Source organism: Biomphalaria glabrata, chromosome 13 (genome assembly GCF_947242115.1).
Source record: "Biomphalaria glabrata chromosome 13, xgBioGlab47.1, whole genome shotgun sequence".
NCBI lineage: Eukaryota > Metazoa > Mollusca > Gastropoda > Planorbidae > Biomphalaria > Biomphalaria glabrata.
The window spans coordinates 28,858,410-28,878,696 of NC_074723.1; the positions used below are offsets into that span (position 1 = coordinate 28,858,410).

A 20,287-nucleotide genomic window follows, 5' to 3' on the forward strand; every position below is an offset into this window, starting at 1 on the left:
TAATAATAATATAGAATATCTAGATCTATAGATCTAGAATAATCTAAATCTACCTAGAGTCTAATAGATTCGAACTAAATAGATCTAGTACTCTTTCCACGAGCGTGATAATTTTTAGATTTACACAAGATGGCTTCCCACAGGCGGCAATGTTACCTTAGTTTTTGCTTTTCTCTATTCCATTTTTTTTAACAAATAAAATCTAGACCCTAATTCTAGATTTAACATCTATCAAACTAACTTAAAAAACGTAAGTCACTAAATAATAATCTGTTAAAATTACTTAGATATCTAGTCTACTCTTATCAGTATCAACTCTCGTCTTACTCTACTCTATCATACTCTATGAGATGCACAGTCACTGAGTCAGTGACAGTGAGTTGAGTGAGACAGTCTGACTCAGTCTGAGTCGAGAGTCTAGTCTAGAATTTAGATCTATTTTTATAATTATTTTATACTAGACTCTATAGTCTAGAGTTCTATTCTAGATTCTACTAAATTCTAGACTAGATCAGTAGATCTAGACTCTAGAATAAGAATTTTTAATTTTAATAAATTATAATATTATAATCTTAGTCTTAGTGAAAGTTAGTGAATCTAGATTTTCCTGACTACAGATGTGACTCAGTGACTGTGAGTTTGAGTAGATCTAGAATGACTAGATCATGATGATCATCATGATTGACATGATCATGATGATGGAGACTGGAGACTTTCTAAAAACACACACACACAGTCACTTTATTCTTTATTTGAATTGATAATTTATTATTCATAACAGTAATCATTTATTATTCATAACAGTAAGAGTAATAACATGTTAACACTCATGATCATCGTGAAATTGATGAATAGTCAGTTCAATAGAAAAAGAATAATGAAAATAATAAAATAATGATGTTATGATGCTTACTAATGCTGACCTTACATTCTGGATCTAAATCTATGTATAGTCGCGTAATTTATTTATTCTGGACATAACATGAATCCTTACAACTTGCTGTTTAATGTTTTTGTGGTCATTACATATTAATCATCTTTATTTTAATAGCCGTGTAAATGTAATTAATTTATTCTGGACATAACATGAATCCGTACAACTTGCTGTTTAGTGTTTTTGTGGTCATTACATATTAATCATCTTTATTTTAATATTTAATATGAAACTAGCGTACTGTATTATGTATACTATATAATGTGTCGTGTGTGTCCATTTTCCTATGATTCTGACCCAATTTCCTTCTATTTAGCGGTCTTTTTATTTAGGAAAAAAGAATTTCAAATTTGTAAGTCAGTGTTGTATTTTTTTCCTATGTTACCAGGATGACTTTATCTCTTCCTAGGGTCTATGCCTATGGTTTAGACTTTTTCTATATTTTTTTTGGTTGGCTAAGTCTATGCTAATGAGCCTGGCAATATTTATTCTGTTTTTGGAGCTGATTTTAATACATTTTCTTTTCTTTGTCAAACCATTATCAAATAATGTGCTGTCAAAGTCAAACTTTGACTTTTTGGCCTATTATTTTTGGTGGTTAGATCTATCTTTTCACCAAGAGATAAGTAGATGATTATAGGTGTAGTTATAGATTTAGATATATAATATGATAATATATGATAATATATATATTATATATCTTACTATTCTAATAAATGGATCTTTATCAAATATTAATTTATTTGGCAATATTAAAAAAAAATGAAAATGACAGAACACCAATTAAATCTTTTTTTTTTTAAATATATCCTACTACACCTAATTTATCCTTGTACAAGTAGACATACCTAGAAATATACAAGTAGAGTTATGAATTGTTAATGTCAGATAATTTACTGTTTACAAATCTAATAATCTGAGACAGTGATATTGGTTGAGAATGCTAGAAGAAATTGGGTAATTTTGATCTGAACTGCTCTTTTGTCAGTACGTTGCATTAACATCATTTTTCATTTTAAAAACAAGCTACATTTTCTACTATGCTGTTTTTTCCCCTTTTTTTTTTTATTTAGGGCACAGTTTAGTAAATACAGTAAAATGTTTAGGCTATATATGTCTGAATTACATAATATAAATTACTTTGATGTCAAATTAAAATTATGCATTTCTTTTGTACATTAAAAAAACATGGTGCCCATAAATTTAGAATTTTTTAATTTTTTTTTAAAGAAAAACATGAAACTAGAATTGAAGCCTGATGTTTTACAAGTATTTCAAGGTCATGGTATAGCAGCAACTCATGCTGGCACATCAAAAGGTAAAAAAAAAAATATTTTTAAAAATATTATTCACTGGAAAGGGGTAATGACAAGCTCAGACTAAAACCTATAACTGTATTTTATTGATAAGGCGCTCTATACCTTGATCATGTTAATTTTTTTTTTTATATTAACAGATTGCCAGATCAGTTGGATTTATAAAGATTCATTGTTGGAGGTGTTTGCAAGTCAAACTAATGAAATTCTAGCTTCATGGAGATTTGGTAAAGCTCTCAAAGATGTGGACACATGCATCACATTTGTTAAGGATTTCAAGATTCATGGGGGCTATCTTCTCTTGGTAGCTTTAACCAACAGCACTGATTTGGGCCAGCTCTGCATATTTAGTGTTGGTCTACGTAAAGTTTTGCAAGTCATTGAAGTACCCCAGAAAGTAAGTTAATTGCAAAGCTTGTTAAGACTATGAGGAACATGAAATAATCAAATCATAAGGGTTAAATGCATCAAAGCTGTACAACAAAGAAACAAAATGCAAAATGTTTCAAAGCTACAAATGAAAATTAACTTCAATCAATCCCCTGCAAACAATGGCTTTGTACTTTTACAAAATATGTAGGTCACCCCCTGGTCTCCATAGCCATGTAATCAACATCTTTGTATTCTCCAGTTTTTAAAATAACAATAGCTTGTCTCTTTTTTGCTTAGCAAGGCTCTTAATATATCATCTCTAAATACATATGATATTGTTTGCACATTAAACTTGTTACATATTTTTTTTTTTTTTTCAAAGATCACTGCTCTTGAAGTGATATTTGCTAATACTTGTGATGAGATTCCTAAATGGATATTAAGCAAACATCTTCAGTTTTTTTGTGGACTGGCTGCTGTGGGGACTATTGGAGGATATGTATATCTGTTAGGTGAGAATATTGTATTTGTTCCCTCCATATTTGTTTTAATAGTGCTGATCTAAAAATTTAACTTCACAGTTATATGTGTGTGAGTAAAATGTATAAATGAGTCTTGAGTAGATAAGAAAAGCTCAGATGATCTTTTCTTTTTTACTAAGCTTATATCAACTCACTCTGTCTGTATGGTAAAAAGTTTGTATACATTGTTTCTCCTGCATGTAATCTCAGAATAAGCTGAAATTTTGCACAATTATTTCTTTTACCTGACAACACAAGAATCAATTGAAAAAAAATTAACCAATTAGTTAATTAACTATTGGTAATTAATTATTTTTGTTTGGTATCTTGAACAAGGGAAAGAAATCATACTTGTCTCTGTTTCTCTTCAGATCTTTGTTTGGATAGGCTGATGCTGCAGCTAAGCACTGAGGAAAGACCAAAGAAAATGATGATAATTTCTCCGTGTGTAGTTGATGGTGATGCTAGGCGGCTGCAAGCTATCTCCTATGATAAACATATTGCTGTACTGTTAGATGGCAAGTATTTATTAACTTTTATACAATAAATTTCATTTCTGTTATCATCAAATCTCAAAACAACAGTATGGCTCCTTCTGTCTTGAGAGTGGATGCCCCTTGGTCAACTTGCTCCTCTGCTCTGAATCAGCAGCAAAGTTTCCACATAAGGGCACAATGTTGGGTCATAGATGAAGGGCTGATGGTCTCTTTCTTGGCCTTGTTAGGTGCCAACTTGTTTGCCCAAGCTGTCAAAGGGGATACCAAAGTTGGCTCCACTTTTGATTTTCTTTGTGTCGGTTCCTGAAACATTAGCATTGCAAGGCAGCAGACATTTACCACTCTCCTAGATAAATGGCATTTCTTAAGTCTTCTATCAGCTTTCAACCTTTGTCTGCTGGTTTTCTTTGTTGCTGTTTTGTGTGCTGAATATCTATTGCATTATTTTTTTTTTAATGCATTTGTTTACACTTGTTTTATTCAGATCAATGTCACAACCAAGGACAATATTATTACAGAAGGCAAGATGACACAGTGCAGAAAGTTATAGATGAAGGTATCAGTTTACTCTTTTATTTAAAAAAAAAAAGAACTCTTAGAATTTGATGGTCAATGAAGATTGTCTAAAGTAATGTAGTGCATGTGTGAATCTATAAATTACTTTGTCACAACTGCAGAAACAAACTTGTCTAAACATTCTCATTTACTGTTGTTTTTTTAAGCTAACATTGTTTTATTATTTGTTGTATTTTATTAGATTATGTCAATGTAACAAGCTTAAAGTATTTAGAGCAAGCAGGAATCCTTGCTATTGGTTTCAACTTTGGCTGCTTCCAGTTGTGGAAACTGTATAATCCAGTTTTAGAGTAAGTATATAGCTATCTCAGCAGCCTTGATGAAAGCAATATCACTGTATAGTGCTATTGGTTGTTTGTGACTTCACATTTGAATGGAAAGTTAACTTTTGTTTTCCTTGCATCCAAGGCTATGTGTATTCTACATCTCTAAATGTATTGTATTTTTTCTAGTTACAGTTCTCGATTTGTGCCTAACAGCGTACAAGTCTCCAACTTTGTAGTGCAAGAGCCAGAAAATGATCCCAGAAATTTTGTTTACTTGTGGGTGGTCCATGATGAGGATTCTGAAGACAAGTAATGACTCTAGATACTTTTTATCTAAATGAATTTAGTCATAATTTGCTTATTGTGATTATGATAAGTTTTAGTAAAGAAAGTTAATTGTTTTTACTATTTCTCTATAAAAAATGTTGAGAATGTCCACTTTGCATTAAATCATTCATGTTCACAGTGTAGCCTGCAGTTGCCTGTATCAGCTCAGCTTTGCTAAAAAGGATATCTATGCAGGTTTTGGAATGTTTTATGATGTAAGAAGTTTATCTTACTATTTTTTTTAAGTAAATTTAACTTGTCCATTTAATTATTGAGTTGATTGTATGTTTCTTTCTATGTCGCTTTGAGTCTAAATGTACTTTGTTATACATTTTTATGTTACAAATAAAGCAGGTGATCCACTAATCAAATGACTTAAAGGATTGACTATCATCATCATTGAGAGCAATTATCTTCTGGAATAGTTTTATATCTTCACCTTCAACTATCCCTTGTTCTGTTTGGGCACACACAAGATCTGTTGACCATCTTTCTTCATTCATCTCTCTCTTTTGCATTGGATAGAAAATCTTTCAATCGCAGGCCCATCCATTCTATAGTGTTGTCTTCCCATCACTTTCTCTGTCTACAGTTAGAAGAAAAAAAAAGTCATTTTCTTTAGATGCTCACCATAAAAAAAAATGTTTTCCCCGACTAAACTGGACTTTTATTTACATCTTTTAAAACGATTTATACCTTGTGTGACACAACTAAGTTGCATGATTTATCTAGCACAAATACATTTAGTATGAAGAAGTTTTAATCTGGAATTTACTGAAATAGACTCAGTAATAAATTTAATTACATTTTAGTCTTAATTAAACTATAAAATGTAGTATACATATGTTATGCAATTTCAAGAAATGCAAAAAAAAATGTAATCTATCATGCTAGTTTAAACATTCAGGTACAGTCTAAAGACATGCCTAATTAATAGTTTTCATCCTTCTTTTTTCCCCCTTCGTTCTCAGATATTAGAGAAGGTAAAACTGATTAAGCTGACTATTTAAAAAAAAAAAAAAAAGATTAACATTTATATCAAACTTTAATTTAAAATTTTTACAAAGAGAAACAAACCTTCCTCCAGACATGCTCATTATATGCTCAAAATGAAGAATAATGTTGGAATAACACAAAGTTACATCTTTCATATTCAAACCATTTTGTTCTAAATCAGAATTTTAAACAATTCATATATAGTATGTACTTAACTTTGATTTTCAGGAACTAGAAAGTGTATGTCCAAGGTTGGATCACAAATTTACTCTGGACCCTTACAGTAAGGATACAAAGACAACATGGAACAGTAGTCTGGTAGCTAGTTACACAATACTAAATCCTTTCTACACACCACCACTGACTTTAACTGATTCATTTGAAGAAGGTTAGCCTAATATTTTTTTTTATTTAAATTACTTATGTATATTTGTATTGTTTGAAGGTATTTTATGTAACTGTTGTTACTCTTAAGTAATGTACATATTGTTAAAATCAAAATTATCTCTTTGCTTCATATTTATTACAAACTGTTTATGGTTGAGAACCATAATATATGTTTTATTAATACTTCAAAAGTATTAGTCACTATAGTATTATAATTAGTACATAGAATATTTAAATACTAAAGACTAGCTAAAGTAAGGTGTGAACAAAACTCCAAAGTGACCCCAATATATATCTACTAGCTTTACCCACCAGCTTCACCAGTTGATTTGTCTGTTCACTTACTACATTCTGTAAATGCTCACAAAATACTTAGGCCTTTTTTTTTTTTTTGCACTTTCAATAAAACTGCACACATTTCAACAACCCCCATTTGGTCAGTGTAACGTTTAATAGTAATTGCCCGCTCTAAATCACTCTCCCAAACACACTCACTGCTGGTCTGTGAACTCTATCAAAATAGCGAATAAATATTTTTCGGTAATTTTAACCGCTAAAGTTTTGATAGTGAAAGGTGCTTAGTTGTTATAGACACATGAAAAGTAGTAACTGGTTAAATTTTTTTATTTTTCATCCATGGCAAGTGGGAGAAATTATCAGTCAGTCAGTACATGAATGAATCAATCAAGGTTGAGACACCATCATTCTCAGTTTTTACATATAACATACTCATTTGATACATCTTAATTGTTTAATTGTATTTTGTTTTCATCTGCATAAATACAAAAATATTTTGAAAAAAAAATAAAACTAAAATGCTCCACACAATTAAAAAGGTATCTATTTTTTTTATTTTTTTCAAACTTATTTTTAGTACATGACGTTTTTCTGTTAATGAATTTTGATCTTTCAATATATAAAATCTTTTGAAAAACATATTTTATTGATTTCTTTTTAAGAATAGTATTATATTTTGTATTAATTAATTGTGTGTGTACATCTGAACAGGTTTGTTTGGTAATGATCGAAGTTTGAGCATCTTTGTGTGGAAGGCAGAAGGGAAGCAGGGAGGTGATGAAGTGAAACACTGGATGGCCATCTTTGACTTGAACCGCTGGTACCATGCCCAAATGCCACACTCTGTGAGGTGCCTTGGCAGCTCTCTCCAAGTTTGTTCTTACTGGGCTGTGTACTGTTTGGACCATGTTGTCTCCCTCTCTCCTTCTTATTCTCTCTTGGTGAGTCCTAACAATTTTGTTGTAAGTTTAATATTTCATTTATGGGACAACTCATTCTCCATCTTTATAGTAATGATATAGTCAATCATGTAAAATTATTACTTTCAACATTTTTGCTACTTTGTTTTGTTTTAATCTGTGTTGACTGGCCATCATTCTCTTGTACAATCAAGCACACTAGTCAATAAACAGGCTCTCTTGCATTTTTTTTTTTGTTTTCCAGTTGACTCTTAATCATCTTGTATAGAAAAACAATTTTAAAAATGTACAGTGTCTTAAAATTATTACTGTTGAAGTTTACCATTTTTGTTAGTGTGAATGAGGCAGATTAAAATATTGATTATTTCAGAAATTGTTATTTATCAAATAATAGTTGTGTAAGGTGTATGATTTGTTACTGGTACAGTCTACAAAATCAAGACAATGCTCTGTAAATACATGCATGTTTATTATTCAGAATGTGGAAGTGAGTGGGGACAGAGTGCTTCGATTCATCAACAACTCTCCGCTTCCTCCTGAAGAACACAGTTTTCCATCAGCTTTACAATTGACAAGTAAGTAATGAACTAGGATTTTGAACATAGGTTTCACTGTTGGGTGTATTGTCAGATACTTTCAGTATAGTCTTTTAGTTATAATAGTTTATTAGTTAATTATAATAGTTAATAGTTATAAAAATAAATTTTGCTATGCCTATTGTAAATTTGTTGATTTTTTTTTGTTCACAACAGGCATACGATTCATCACACCTGACAGATTTATTCAAGGCAGATGTGATGGCTGGCAGGGACAGTTGCTTAAACAGTTTGAACAGAATGGAGTGGAGTACCTTGTTAGTCCTGCTGACTTTTACTATCAGTGTCTTCGAGCCAGGCTACTGCCACAGAGCTACTTGGAGGAGAAAGTCAAAGGACCTGTTAGTATCGTAATTTCAAATCTTTTTTTTTTTTGTTAAGCTTTAACTCATAGCATTAGGATATCAACAAAGAAGTTAGTTTCTGGTTATGTGTATATAGATTTGCAATGACTTTCTAAAATTGAAACAATTTTAGGACTACCAGCGTGAGGTTCTCTTGAACTTAGCACTTGAGCGAGGCCTGGCCTGTACATTGATCTCTGATTGTGTACAAAAGTGGTCTGATGGGGACTTTGCAGAACAGGGCTGTACTCTGACCATGCTGCTCAACTGGGCCTGGCGTATGGTGGGGAACATAAAGGACTCCTGGCACCTTACATGTAAGTCTGAACCTTGGTTATATTCAAGTTGTTAGGAAGTAACAAATGACTTCTGAAATATACAGATAAGTGTCAACTGTCTAATTAATGTGATAGCTGAGCATGTTCTTTGACTTTTATATTACCTAACACATGTATTGTGCATAACTAATGTTAAAACTGGTCTGGTTGCTTCAGTCAGTGAACATGACATTACCTTGGGCAAGTAAACTAGAAATGTTATTTTTTTTTTATTAGCTAGACATATGACAATGATATTTTTGGGCTTGTAAATATTCCAGTTGCTTGTTGTTATTTTAAAAATATTTATACCAGTCTTACACCTGACACACAGGTTTGCACAAGCTATACACAATGATAAGTGGTGATTGAATTTGTAATATTTTTAATCTCATTTTCATAGTTGCGCTAACAAAAATAAATCAAAATAAATAAAAGAGACAGTGGTAGACAGCAGACATGCCTACTCGAAAAAATCTACAAAAAGCTCACGTGTTCCACCATTCGGCATTGGTGCTTGTTCCGCAAAGCCCCAAATCTGACAAAAGAAGAAAAAATTGTTACTTAAATTACTTTTTAATAATGCAAAATGACAATATTAAATGCAAAATTGATTTATTTTGTTTACATTTTCTCCTGCTGTGGTTTAGATTTGGTTTATCTAGATCTAGTAAGCGCTGCTGCATTGATAATTATGTCAAAATGTTTTGATGACAATGTTTCTAGCGCACTGGTTTCTATGAAAAGGAAACAGCTAATTAAGAATTTTAAACATCTAGATTATAGTCAGTAAATATAGATCTACAGACTTGATAGAAAACTAGGCTTAAAGACTAGGTCTAGAGCTACTAGAATTTTCTAGTTTAGACTCTAGCTAGAGATCTAAATTTAAATCTTTTCTAGATTTAATCTAGAAAATAATCTAGATCTTATTAAAGTATTAGATTCTAAATTCTAGATCTTATTAAAGTATTAGATTCTAAATTCTAGATTTACAATCTAGATTTTTTCCTGTAGTACTACAGGCTAAGATTTCAGTAAGATGTAGTAGAATTAGAAACCTCTATAATAGATTCTAACATTACAGATTATTATAGAATAAATCTTTTATCTGTTGTAGTAAGTAAATCTAGATCATACTTTAGATTAGATCTAGATTGACTAGATCTATAATGACTATTAGACTTAATATGGATGTGTTTTTCAATGTGTTTTATGATACCTAAATTACAGTTTTTCATAGTTTTCATGTTTACTATATAGCTAGAATAAATAAGAAGCAGACTAGGTATATTATTGAAGTAACAAATGAACTTTTTTTTGCCCTGAATGTGTTTGCAGAAATTTTAAATGTTCCTCTTTGGGGCCCAAAATTCCTCATTTTCAACCTGAGTGTTGCTCATTCTGGGTATTGGTGGATAGACGTTTGCTGGCCAGTAAATTAACTGACTGACTGCCCTAAGTGATAGAGTGACTGACCCTCAGACATGCATTCATTTTCTTTTTATGGTATCTAAATAGATTTTTCTAGATGTCAAAGTGACATTTGGTATTTGTATACATGCTGAGGCTGGTCATGGTCTTATCTTGAATTTTTGTCTAGTAGTCTTGAAACTTTTTTTCCTTACATTGGAAACTTTGCTGTTTTGATCAGGTGCACAGTCAAGCATGACAATTATTATATTTATTAAACCAATAGCTTGTTACTTTCAGGTGAAATGCTGTATGACAACTCTGGTCACCAGCTGGATGCCCGAACTGACTGGCAGCTAAAGTCTTTAACCAATTCTCTCACTCAGTTAAAGAAAATATTTACTATGTTGATAGCACAGACAGGGCCCACAACAGAGAAAGGTACATTGAACAAATGTTATTTAAAAACTTATTCACTTCGTTTGTTAGATTGGTGCTTTAGATGAGATGGGAGCCTGGATGTTGTCAGTGGTTGGAAAGTTGTCAATGAATGACATAACTGATATGGCTAGGTATCAGCAGCATCATGGGATAATTTCTAGAGGGTAGAATTGTGTGCTTCAAGCTATTAAAGGTTACTGGCTTTAGATTTTTGGAAAAGTTGACTTTTGAAGTCTTTCCTATCTATGGGTTTAACCATGAGTCAGTTCAGGTTTGCATTCAGTAAAGCCAACTGGGAAGCCTTGTTTCACTGAAAAGCAGATGTACAAACTTAAAGAAAAATAAAGAAGTAAACAATGTGACACACAGTTTATATATCTTTCTGTATAAGGATGCTAAATAAGAATTCTACAAAAGATTTCACTGCTACTTGGCAACTAAAATACAACATAGTTCAGAGATTTATAACTGAAGATAAATCTGTTTCTTGTAACTACTTGGCAACAAAAAACACCACATAGTTCAGTGATTTATAACTGAAGATAAATCTGTTTCTTGTAACTACTTGGCAACAAATAACACCACATAGTTCAGTGATTTATAACTGAAGATAAATTTTTTTCTTGTAACTACTTGGCAACAAAAAACAGCACATAGTTCAGTGATTTATAACTGAAGATAAATCTGTTTCTTGTAACTACTTGGCAACAAAAAAAACCACATAGTTCAGAGATTTATAACTGAAGATAAATCTGTTTCTTGTAACTACTTGGCAACAAAAAACACCAGATAGTTCAGAGATTTATAACTGAAGATAAATCTGTTTCTTGTAACTACTTGGCAACAAATAACACCACATAGTTCAGAGATTTATAACTGAAGATAAATCTGTTTCTTATAAAGCCTAAGGAATCAAGAATTATTTCTGATGCAAACTGTTTATGGCTTACATCAACTAATGGGTAAACAAAATATGTTGAAACAATAAGAATCTAAAAAAATCATAGAAAAGTCTATATAGTATCAGAAAGATTGTTTTCTCTTTTTTTTTTTTTTAAGAGTGGAATGTTACAAACATATTTTCAGTGGGAGTGATTAGTAACTTATTTCCTGTAAAAATGTGTAACTTTTAATATTATGACACTGTCTTCTAGGTCAGCAAGAACTGGAAATAAGACTTGATACTATCAATATACTCTTAATGCACTTTGAGATGGTCAGATGGTGTATTTCAATCAATTTGTTGCCAGAAATTGACTGTGAAAGTGGAGATACCTCTGGTTTATTTGTCTACCCCAGAAGTGAACTTAATGATATGTATAAGAAGAGAAGAGTAGAGCTTAACAACAGGAAAGGGTGAGTTTCTTTCTTTCTTTCTTTCTTTTAAGTTTCAATATCACTGCCTGGTATGGCAATCTGAGCATTAAAAATAAAAATAAACTTTATAGAATCCTAAATGCTGCTGGTAAAATCATTGGCAAAAAACAAACCCCATTTGGGTTGTTGTTTGAGACAAACATCTATAAAAAAGCTAACAAGATCCTTGAAATAAAGAATCACCCTTTGTGTCAGGATTTTGTGATTTTACCATCACAAAAGAGATACAAGACACCGATAGCAAAGACAAACAAACATAAACACTCTTTTGTTCCCCTGGCAATCAAATCATTAAATAAGAACAATCTGGTATAAACTTTGTCACATGTAAATTACAAGTGAGTCTGGTGTGAATGTACACTTTGGTTTCTTATAGTTATAATGTTTTTTGTTTGGTGTAATGCACAAATTGTAAGACAAATTTCCATACGTATAATAAAGATTATTATTATTATTTCAGTATTGTGAACAAGCTAAGTCTGCTACTGATAGATGAACTTGTTGAGTGTCAGGGACCTGCAGTCAAAAACCTTTGGGAAAGTCTTGGAGGGGATGGTTGCTATCCACCATCTAGTATGCAGGTGAGCATTGATGGCTGATAGTAATTTACATTACTTTATAATTACATTATAAATACATTATAAGCTTTGTTGTTGTTTTTTAAAGTAATTTTTTATATTTTCTTGTTTTGTTTGTGAACAGGGTATTGTCAGCATGTACCTGTTAGATGAGATCAGTGTTGAACTGAAGCATGCCATCACCCTGTACCTCCTGCAGGACCTTGCAGCACTGGATAAGACAGAAGCAGGCAGGAGCTCACTAGCCAGTTTTGTAGAGAGGTTTATACTGAGTCCCAGTTTGGTGCATCAGGTGCAGGGGCTGTGGTTCATAGACCATAAAGACTTTGAGGTAACCAATTCCTTCCTTCAAACCCCCTGCTGCCATGTTCTTATAGGCTTCAGGAGTGCTCTTCTAACTACTCTGTTGATCTGTGTCATTATTAATGTCCAGAAATAAATATGTCTCTCAGGAAGGTGTACGTCATCTTGCTAATCCTACAGTCCATGAAGAACTTTGTCAGAATTGGAAACACATTTCTATAGTAAACACACTATTGGCTCAGTCTGAAGGCCTGGCAGCTACACGCTTTTTGCACACCAAATGTGTGCTAAATGGTTCGCCCCAGGAGCAGCAGCTTTATATTTCTGTTCTTATAGATAACAAGTAAGTTCTATTTCTATTATAATACTTAATCAAGTGTTTTGTTGTTCCAGGACATGTCTGACTGTTTAGAATTAGGCTTATGTTCAAGTTATGTCTGCTGATCACAGTGTTATTTTTCAGGCAACTGAACCAGGCTCTAGAATATATGAGAGTTTGTCAGCATGACAAGAATTTTGCAGACTTGATGTTTCACCTTTTAAATGAATGCCAGAAATGTGAGTCCCCTATGAACATTAATATTTGTAGTTAAAATAACAACAATACTTTAATACTTATAGCATATGATAATAAACATATTGTAGACTCAATGGGAAGATATCAATCAAACACTAAAAAAGTTAATATGGTTTGTCTGTCATTAAAAGGGAGCAAGCTAGGTCCTAGTACAGAAAACAAACCTGCAAAATATAAGATTTAAAGATGTCCTGAAAATGACTAAGATATAATTCTTAGGAGATATCTTAAATTTTTTGTGGATTGTAGAGACTGGTGGTCACAGAACACTCCTGTAAACAGATGGTTAAATCCTTATTTATAGGGTTAAGATGGGGAACTTGTAAAATGCTTTACTGTTTTGTCTAGAATTAATCTTCTTCTCTTTTGAGTTTGGTGAAGGTCTGTGACATTAGAATGACTTCAATTTGTAATGACTGCAGATTAAATATTCTATGTAAAATATCGTCTGTAAGAGTAGCCCATACAAACAAGCAAGATTTGAAGTAACCATTGTTATCATACAATCCAGTTATACTCTCGTTATGAGTCCACACATCCATAATAGTAATAATGCTTGTCTTTGAATGAGGAGTGTAGTATTTCATGGGGCTATGCAGTCCCAGCTGCTACCTATATATTTTGCCACCATTGTCAAATGTGTATCCAACTGTCTAGTTCGGAAGACACCTGCTACCAGGTGCAGCATTTCATCAGTTAAAGCAAGTTGTGGCCTAAGCTTGTCTTTAAATTGTTTCCAGCGGCACCTCTATTATATTATCACAACCTTCTTTCAGCTCACCAAAAAAGGTTTCATTTGGCATACAGTTGTCCCCCTTGTGGATACATGCCCTTCCCATAAAATAATACTAAAACATTCCTTTTCTAAATAATTTTTTATTTACAAAGGGACAAAATAGTGTTTTGTCTATTTATAAGCAGCTTTCTATCTAATCTCTACCCTAAAACTGTCCCTGTCATCATCAGTTTCTGTCTAAACATAACTACATATTTCTAGATTATATAATGCTCAGTATATTAAATCAATTTTTTAAATGTTTCATTTTGAAATATTAAACTGGAATAGGAAACTCTTGTAAAAAAAAATCTTTTTTTTTTTTCACAGATAAACTGCTCGGGCATCTTCTTCAGCATCACTTGACTGAACAGGAGGAATATTTTTTGGAGCAATACCTCAGAAGAAAGGGAGAGCCCCATTCCCTGGAGCCATTATTTCTGTACTATCTTCATCATTCAAGGTTTCTTCAGGCATATCAATTGAATGAAGATATGAAACGAATGGATAAGGTTAGACATATATTACATATTTTAAATGTTGGCTTGAATCAACTAACATGGTTCATATGCAGTTGGGGGGTTAGGGTTAGGGGGGGGGAATTTTCATACTGGTAAAAAGTGTAAAAAAAAAGTTAGCTATTTAAGATGCATGCCATTGGATGCATTTTATAGGTTGTGGAGTGCTTATATCCATAACCACTTCTGAGAATAACAACCTTATAGAAGTTTTGCACATAAGCGAAAAATCAAGCACTCCCAGTCTGCCATTAATAATGAAAATTTAAACTCCAAAACAAATTTGTGAATGGGGTTTAATGTAGATTAGAGATGGAGCTATAGAATAAAATAAAAAAATTAATTGAATAATTGTAGGTCTAGCTTCTCTATTCTAGATCTCTTTGCCACTCAGTATATCACAACCTAGGATGAAATTAGTCTTATGACTCACCATTCATATATGTCAGTACTAGATTAAGATTTCCCTTTGTAAATAGATCACCCTTCTCAAAAATAGGGAATTAAGTTATTTTATATAGTTATCATATACTAGCCTTTTCATTTTATATAGTTATCATGTACCAGCCTGTTCACATTGTCTACCTTCAATCTGTGTGTTACTCAATAATTTATTAAGCAAGTAGTAACAAAATAAAGATACAAGCTAAACAGAAACCTCTCATCACAATATAAGTGTGTTGTTTCCCAATAGAATGTGATAATGTGATGGGTTAGCAATGAAAGTATGCAACTTTAATATTCATAAAGTTTAAACTATTCATAAACAAAATAATTAATAGCAAAGGTTCCTTGTACAATATTATGAATGAAACAATGTACAAAACACTGTAGATAATTTATAAATATTTTTTTAAAATATATCCTCAGAGTTCATAGTGCTCCTAAAATCTCCTAAAAAATGAAAAGTCTCCTAAAATTCTAAAATTCTCCTAAAAATTGTCAGAATTCTCCTAATATTGTGTCCACTCTCCTAAAATGTTTACCCAATATGTTTTTATAATAAAATTGTGCTTATTTCTTGCTAAAAATGGGGGGGGGGGGGGACAACAGCATAACCATAGGCATTTCGATCGCATGACGTTACAGGCTGGCTGTGTTAACTCTTTCAGTCCGAATTATTTTGATGGAAAAAATGGAGTTTTCCGGGATGAACAAAAATTTTCAAGGGGGGGTAGTGTTACTAAAACTAACATAATTTTTTAATTTTTATAAATAGCCTAACAAATTTGATTTTATGTTAAAGGAAAATGAAGGGGCCACAAAAGTGTAGTAAATAAAATATATTATTTTTTAAAAAGTATTTTTTTTATTAATTTTTAACTGAGCCCGGAAAAAGAAAATATTTAAAATATTCATTGAAAATAAAAAATTGATCTACTAAAAGATTTAACCTTTTAATTAAACATTTAATCCATAAATATTGAAAAATCACATAACTAAACACATTTACAGGGTTCGTAGCACTCCTAAAATCTTCTAAAATCTCCTAAAAAATGAAAAATCTCCTAAAATTCTCCTAAAAATTGCCAGAATTTTCCTAAAATTGTGTCCACTCTTCTAAAAAATTTTACTGAATATTTTTTTAAAATATGATTTTGCTTATTTCTTGCTAAAAATAGGTCTAATTAAAAGATAATTTTCATTATATTTTCTGTGGATATGCCAGTACACAGCTGATGACGTTGTTTCTTTGCTGGGTGGGATGTTGGAAAGATATTTATTATTTCCAAAATCAAGTAACAATAATTGACTTGATAAAATGTATATATACACATCATACATTTCATCCTTAAAAAACCTCCTAAAATCTCCTAAAATTTTGTCATGGAAAAGTGCTACTAACCCTGTATCCTAGTCTAAATATATAGAGAAATTTATGTTAGGAAAGCTTGCTTGATAACTCAGTCTATAGTTCTTGAATTTTTTTTTAGATGGATGCAATGTCTGGATCCTATGATAGAGCCATTACACGCAACAAACTGATGGAGGCCTATCTGCGAGTGCTGCCTGAAGCCACCAAAAAACTGTTGTTGGAAAAGAAAGCTGTATCTAAACCTGTGCTGAAAAGATTTGAGTGTATGTACATTTTTGTGTGATTACCATCGCATGAAGCAAAGCTCAATGTTATGTTGATGAAACAAAAGTTTATTTTCATACATTTTTCTATTCCTTGAAGGTGTAAGACCAAAGCCTTTGTCCACTGTAGTTCGTAATGTTGACCATTCAGCAATGTCCAGGTCCAACTTTGTCTTGGCTTTGATGGACAAGATCCAAGAAGCTAAAGACATGTGTCATAGAGCAGAGTCTCAACCAAAAGAGGAAGTAGAAGAAACCCAAAAGTGAGTCTCTTAGCTGATAGTTTCTCACCTTCTAATCATACCTAGTCAGATTTCTAATAAGGAAAACTATTTAAAATTTAATGCTGGCATTGAGAATAACTCTATAATATGATATAAACATTATATAGGTAATCTTGGGGCAATAACTATACATTGAAAATGAAATCTAAAATTGTTATAAAATTCACCTCAGATTATGTGTTGTGGGAGTAGATAATGAAACAATCAGAATGAAAAGGATACATGGCAATTTCTAAAAATAAATTGACAAAATGCAGTCTAAGTATTATGTTCTTTATTGTAATTCAAATGAAAAATATCCCCCCCCCCCCTTTTTTATTTTTTCTCTTTTGTTGACATCATTTTGCTCATAGAAATATTTTCTAACTTCCATTCTATTCTTTGTGCAGCATATAAATACTTGTTGGCTTATAGCCATTGATTGCAAATAGCAAAACTTTTATTCTATATATTGTTTGTGATTGCTTTTAATTGTTGGATTTATTAGGATATCTATTTACTTTGAAATTAACATGGAAATATGTCAATGTTGATAGAGTGAAAGACAGTGAAGTTGAGATGCCATTGTTAAGAACACCAAGACCCACTAGGACTTCTACATTAAGGTATGTTGGCATTAACTAGTGCATTAACAGTTACCATTTCTCTTGAAATTATTTTTGCTCTGATAAAATATATATGTAAAAGTTAATAATCTTTTTGTTGCAAGAATTATATTTCTACTTTTGTTAGGTAGTTTTTTTCTTTATTTTTAGTTAAACATATAAAGTCCATAGGTTTCTTTGTATATTGTAGTTAATTTTATACATTTTCTTATCTGTGTAGAGCAAGTGAAGTCATCTATCCAGAAATCAATCAGTCTCCACTGCCAAGCAATCCTCTGTCTGTAGTTAAAAGGAAAACTTTATCGATGTTGGAAAATGAAAACTTGAATGGCAATGTGTATGTATATTATTATCTTTTTAAATAGGAAAAATAGATTGTTACACTGGAATTTTGTGGTTTTAATGTTGTCATGACTATCTAGCCAATACAAAACTGTTTGGAAACACAGTGTGTAAATTGAAACTTCAAGACTGAATTACAATATTCAATCCAATAGTTTCGTATAGATCAGATTTTTCAAGCTATCAACCCTGGATCTATTCTTCCCCTTATCTAGTCATGGTTTTTTTCTCAACAATTTCACAAACCTATCTGACATTTTTAACTTTCTTAGTAAAGACTACAAAACAACATTCTTAGTAAAGACTAGAAAACTTAGACAAATGACAAACCTCCATTGTAAATGAGATAAAAATAACCATGCCCTCTTGTGCTTTTGCCTGCCAAATAGACCTATGACATATTTTCTATAAAACTTAGTATTAAGTTCAAAAAAATGTGTTAAAACTGCCTAAATTCCTTATGTATTTATATTGTTTCAGAAGTTTACATCAACTCACAATGGAGTGCCTTCAGCTTCTCCAAACACCAACTAGATCTCAGCTTAAGAAAAGTCCAGGGTTTAGTTCTAAAGGTCCACTCCATATCAAGACGCCCCAGTCCATACTGAAAGTGCGTAATCTGAGCAAATCTCACCTGCACACTCATGGTGAGTCTTAATTAAGAATTATTAATTAATTATTCTAGTTATATTCGTGTTACCTTTTTTTTTTAAGTGTTTCTTCTGTAAATTTTCTTTGTTGCAAAGTCTAATGAGATATATAAATAGAAAATTAATTATGTAATGTTCTCTTCAACTCCTAGCCTGTAAAGTAGAAGTCATACAAGGTTATGTATTTTTTTTATAGAAATGTTAACTAAGTATGTTATAATAAGCTAGATCTGTATAACACAATAATTTACACCAGCACTGTACTCTGCTTTCATGAGTGAATTTATTTATTTACTTATGTAATATGCATAACACATAACAAGTATTAACTTTGCAATTAGCAACCATTTTCGATAATAATAAAAAAAAGTAAAGTTAATAAAAAAAAGCTAGGTGGACTTTAAGAATTTTTCATAAATACCTTCAAATTTAATAATATTCTAATCTTTTCTTTTTAATCAAAATAATTTAAAGTAGGTCGCAGCTAGGACTGGGTAGCCAGATGAAATACTGCACTCCTCATTAATCTTCAGACAAGCCTTATTATTATAATAAACAAATATTTTCTACTACAAACTTATTCCAGATACTGGTTCAACAAAGAGGCTTTCTGGATCATTGTCCAAGAAATTTGGATTCTCCAAATCAGAGACCTCTGTACACACTAGTCCCCTCCATCCAGTTGTTGATGAGAAAGACCTGTTGGCCACACCCATATTACACACTTCTGCGGCAGCATCACAGAAGCAGTTGAGGTTTGTGGGTGTCTCACCCTCACCCACCACATCTCCAGTCTTAACACCAGCTGAAAGTAACTCCTTGGAGATACAAGAGGTAATGAAACTTAATTCTAACATTAGATCTTGGAGAAGCAAGGTTAAAACATTGAAACCCATGGTTCATGTTTAGATGACTATATTAGTGTGTATTCATTGATTGATTCATCACTTGGTGGCAATTATTTATAGAAAACTCTATTGCATTCTTTCAGAGAGCATAGACTTATTTATGTTTATATAAAAAAAAAAATTAAAATAGCTGCTAGAATGCATGTTCTAGCGTATCCTTTGACCAGGTGTCATAAAGATTGGTTTAAAAATGGAGTACGTTTCTATGAGGGACATGCTTACTTTCAAATATTGCAATGTACAATTTTCTACTGTATGGATCAAAGTTAACTTATAATGTCTTGTAGAATCAAGCTAAACTCTTAATGTCTTGTAGAATCAAGCTAAACTCTTTATGTCTTATACCCAGTGTTTTTTTTTAGTTCACCTTTTAATAATGGACTTTTTTGTTTCTAGTCTATACGTTTGAGAGATACATCAATAACTCCTCCTCTAGTTAGAGAAGGTTCTGAGACTCCTCCTCCAGATGAAACTGAGGAAATGGATGCTGCCTGTCAACAACAAATACCTGTTGAAAAAAATAGTTTAGATACAACTTCAACAGAAGACATATACAGTCACCAAGTCCACTCCACAGACTCACTGGATGCTCCATCAGCAATGGGTAATGTTCCTCAACGTATATTTTGAAGTTATTTCAAGGCTTACAATGTATTTCACTTACAATTCAGTGATGGGAATTTTAGCCAAAATTTCTTCTCAGTTTTTAATTAAATTGATTTTTCTTATTGGAAAATGTGAACCAAGATTATTGATTTTTAATCAAATGTG

The 20,287-nt window shown here is 31.8% G+C and overlaps 1 protein-coding gene across 1 annotated transcript in view; it reads left to right on the forward strand.

The window, feature by feature from the left end:
- Positions 1–108: 108 nt before the first annotated feature.
- LOC106070316 (protein ELYS-like) overlaps positions 109–20,287 on the forward strand; it is a 30,661-nt gene continuing 10,482 nt past the window's right edge. Inside the window, exons 1-28 of the mRNA XM_056008382.1 lie at positions 109–250; positions 2,165–2,252; positions 2,391–2,647; positions 3,005–3,134; positions 3,515–3,661; positions 4,125–4,196; positions 4,398–4,506; positions 4,669–4,791; positions 4,949–5,024; positions 6,034–6,193; positions 7,201–7,430; positions 7,888–7,984; positions 8,162–8,346; positions 8,483–8,666; positions 10,380–10,520; positions 11,675–11,876; positions 12,358–12,478; positions 12,600–12,806; positions 12,928–13,121; positions 13,242–13,336; positions 14,461–14,642; positions 16,583–16,727; positions 16,828–16,990; positions 17,548–17,616; positions 17,837–17,953; positions 18,439–18,605; positions 19,195–19,442; positions 19,913–20,120. Of these exons, the coding sequence (XP_055864357.1) occupies positions 2,171–2,252; positions 2,391–2,647; positions 3,005–3,134; positions 3,515–3,661; positions 4,125–4,196; positions 4,398–4,506; positions 4,669–4,791; positions 4,949–5,024; positions 6,034–6,193; positions 7,201–7,430; positions 7,888–7,984; positions 8,162–8,346; positions 8,483–8,666; positions 10,380–10,520; positions 11,675–11,876; positions 12,358–12,478; positions 12,600–12,806; positions 12,928–13,121; positions 13,242–13,336; positions 14,461–14,642; positions 16,583–16,727; positions 16,828–16,990; positions 17,548–17,616; positions 17,837–17,953; positions 18,439–18,605; positions 19,195–19,442; positions 19,913–20,120 (4,111 nt within the window). The 5' untranslated portion in view covers positions 109–250; positions 2,165–2,170. The remainder of the gene's footprint in view (positions 251–2,164; positions 2,253–2,390; positions 2,648–3,004; positions 3,135–3,514; positions 3,662–4,124; positions 4,197–4,397; positions 4,507–4,668; positions 4,792–4,948; positions 5,025–6,033; positions 6,194–7,200; positions 7,431–7,887; positions 7,985–8,161; positions 8,347–8,482; positions 8,667–10,379; positions 10,521–11,674; positions 11,877–12,357; positions 12,479–12,599; positions 12,807–12,927; positions 13,122–13,241; positions 13,337–14,460; positions 14,643–16,582; positions 16,728–16,827; positions 16,991–17,547; positions 17,617–17,836; positions 17,954–18,438; positions 18,606–19,194; positions 19,443–19,912; positions 20,121–20,287) is intronic.